This window comes from Populus nigra, chromosome 5 (genome assembly GCF_951802175.1).
Source record: "Populus nigra chromosome 5, ddPopNigr1.1, whole genome shotgun sequence".
In the NCBI taxonomy this organism is placed as follows: Eukaryota; Viridiplantae; Streptophyta; class Magnoliopsida; order Malpighiales; family Salicaceae; genus Populus; species Populus nigra.
In genome coordinates, this window is record NC_084856.1 from 1,469,260 (window position 1) to 1,471,381 (window position 2,122).

Here is a 2,122-nt window from a genome sequence, read left to right on the forward strand (position 1 = left end):
ACCTGACGCTCAATGTCTGCCCAGAACAGTAAAGTAGTTTGTATAATAGCGTGGTAACGATTTCGTCCAAAAATATTTTTTTTGTTTAGATATATATTAAAACTAATTAAAAATAATAATTTTTATGGTTACACCGCGGAAACGAACAACCGGAGAGCAGGGAGCATAGGAAATTGGAGGGGTGCTTCCCGCAACTTGCAATGGAAAGTACAGTCGAAACCAAAATTACTAGAAAGCCAAGACATAGAGAGAGGGACTGTGACTGCCTTAGGGAGGACAAGAAGGGGCAGTAAACCCAATGGGTTAGACAACCACCCAGCATGTCCTTATGGTCACACAGACTCCAAAAACACTCATGGTTTATCCTTTGCCTCCGCAACCCCACATGACATTGCTTCTCTCTCTGCCTCTAAAGTCCCACCATAAATACCTAACAATCCCTTCAACCTTTTCACTCACCCGATCACCTCTCCCTCGCCCCAGCTCTAAGGCCAAAGCCTCTCTTCTCTCTTTCAAACTTCACTTTCCGGAGAAATGGCCATCAGGAAATCAAACAGGCTGCCTCAAACAGCAGTTATCAGGCAGATCCTCAAGAGGTGCTCAAGCTTGGGAAAGAAACAAGGGTATCATGACCAAGAAGGCCTTCCTTTGGACGTCCCAAAGGGTCACTTTGTTGTATATGTCGGTGAAAACAGAAGCAGATACATTGTGCCCATCTCTATCTTGAGTAGTCCCGAGTTTCAGACTTTGCTTCAACAAGCAGAAGAAGAGTTCGGGTTTGATCATGATATGGGCCTTACCATTCCTTGTGAAGAAGTTGTTTTCCAGTCCATTCTGATCAGATACTGAGCTAGGAGAAAGCTGCATCAGGGTTAGGCTATATATGGTTTGTTCAGAGAAAATTAAGGCATGACATACCTAGAGATGAAGCTGCTTTCCTGCTTCTCTTGCTTAATTTTCTCTTATATATTTGTAATTTTTTTTTACCTCTTTTGACAGTGACTCTGACTGATCAAAAATAACCCATGAAATATTATTAGTATCTGGGTTTAGGTTTGTAAAAATCTTGGAGTTTGAGATTTTCCTCCTAACAGTGGTTTGGGGTTTCTTACCAACCACTAATATTGGACCCTGTGGGAGAAGAACTGATGTAAGGGAATACAACGGGGTTGCTCCCCTTTTTACTCTCTCTCTGTCTCTCTTTTCCATGCAGGAGCTTGCACAGACATAGCATCACACTTTTCACTTGATTTTAGGGTTCTGTTTCTAGTAGTTCGAGCTGCATTATCCTTGAGTTTGCTCTTGCCAGTTTGGCCGTTAAAACTGTTAAAAATGGTGCCCAACGGACAGCTACGACGAATCTTTCGTCAGAAATATATTGGCAAGACAAAAAACCAACCCATCTCACAACACAACTCCCATTTCCTTAATCCCATGAGAGATTTTCTTCCAAGAAATTAACAAAAATATGCAGCTGGTTCTTGGCCCAGATAACCAGATCACTCTTTCTGTGATCTATGTTTTGCTGCTGGGCACTTATTAACTCCTCTCCAGCTTCAAATTTTAACAACATTTTAGCAATTGCTTCGTTTTTCACTAGATCATGAGTGTTGATAGTGTTTACAGAGGTTCGAACCATGCATCATCCCGTAGTTCTAGGAGAATTTACATCTAGGAGTTAGTTCGGCTGCCCGGTATGCTCTTCGATGCGAACTGCGTTTCATATATATATATATATATAAAAATTAATGTTTTTTTCATGTGAAACGTCGGTTTGGTACCATTTCAAGTACTCTTGATGTTATCCGCCATACCTGCCACTTCAAAAATTAATTTGTTTTAGTTCATATCTATTGATATACACTTTGATAAAGAAGAGAAATTCATTAAAAATATCCAAAGTTCTTGCCCCTTTTAGAATATTTTCAAATCGATTCTTTCAATTTCTTGGGTTTAGGAAAAACTTCACACTATCCCTTCATGGATTGTTTTTCATTTCCAGCCCAAAGACCAACCGTTTTTCAAGCTATCACCGCAATCAAAGGGCTAAGTGTCTCTGTTTTAAACTGGAATTCTCAAAAAAAAAATATGATTTTTTTTCTTCAAATTACTATTTTTTATT

The 2,122-nt window shown here is 39.5% G+C and overlaps 1 protein-coding gene across 1 annotated transcript; it reads left to right on the forward strand.

Annotated features, from left to right (window-relative positions):
* Nucleotides 1-315: 315 nt before the first annotated feature.
* Nucleotides 316-1,189, forward strand: LOC133695470 (protein SMALL AUXIN UP-REGULATED RNA 51-like). Its single transcript, XM_062117484.1, has one exon. It carries the CDS (start codon nt 535-537, stop codon nt 847-849), a length of 315 nt encoding a protein of 104 aa, XP_061973468.1. The 5' UTR covers nt 316-534; the 3' UTR covers nt 850-1,189.
* The last annotated feature ends 933 nt before the right edge of the window (nt 1,190-2,122 follow it).

Excerpts from the sequence above, each read along its gene's own strand:
- LOC133695470 (XM_062117484.1), top strand. The coding sequence starts at position 535 with ATGGCCATCAGGAAATCAAACAGGCTGCCTCAAACAGCAGTTATCAGG.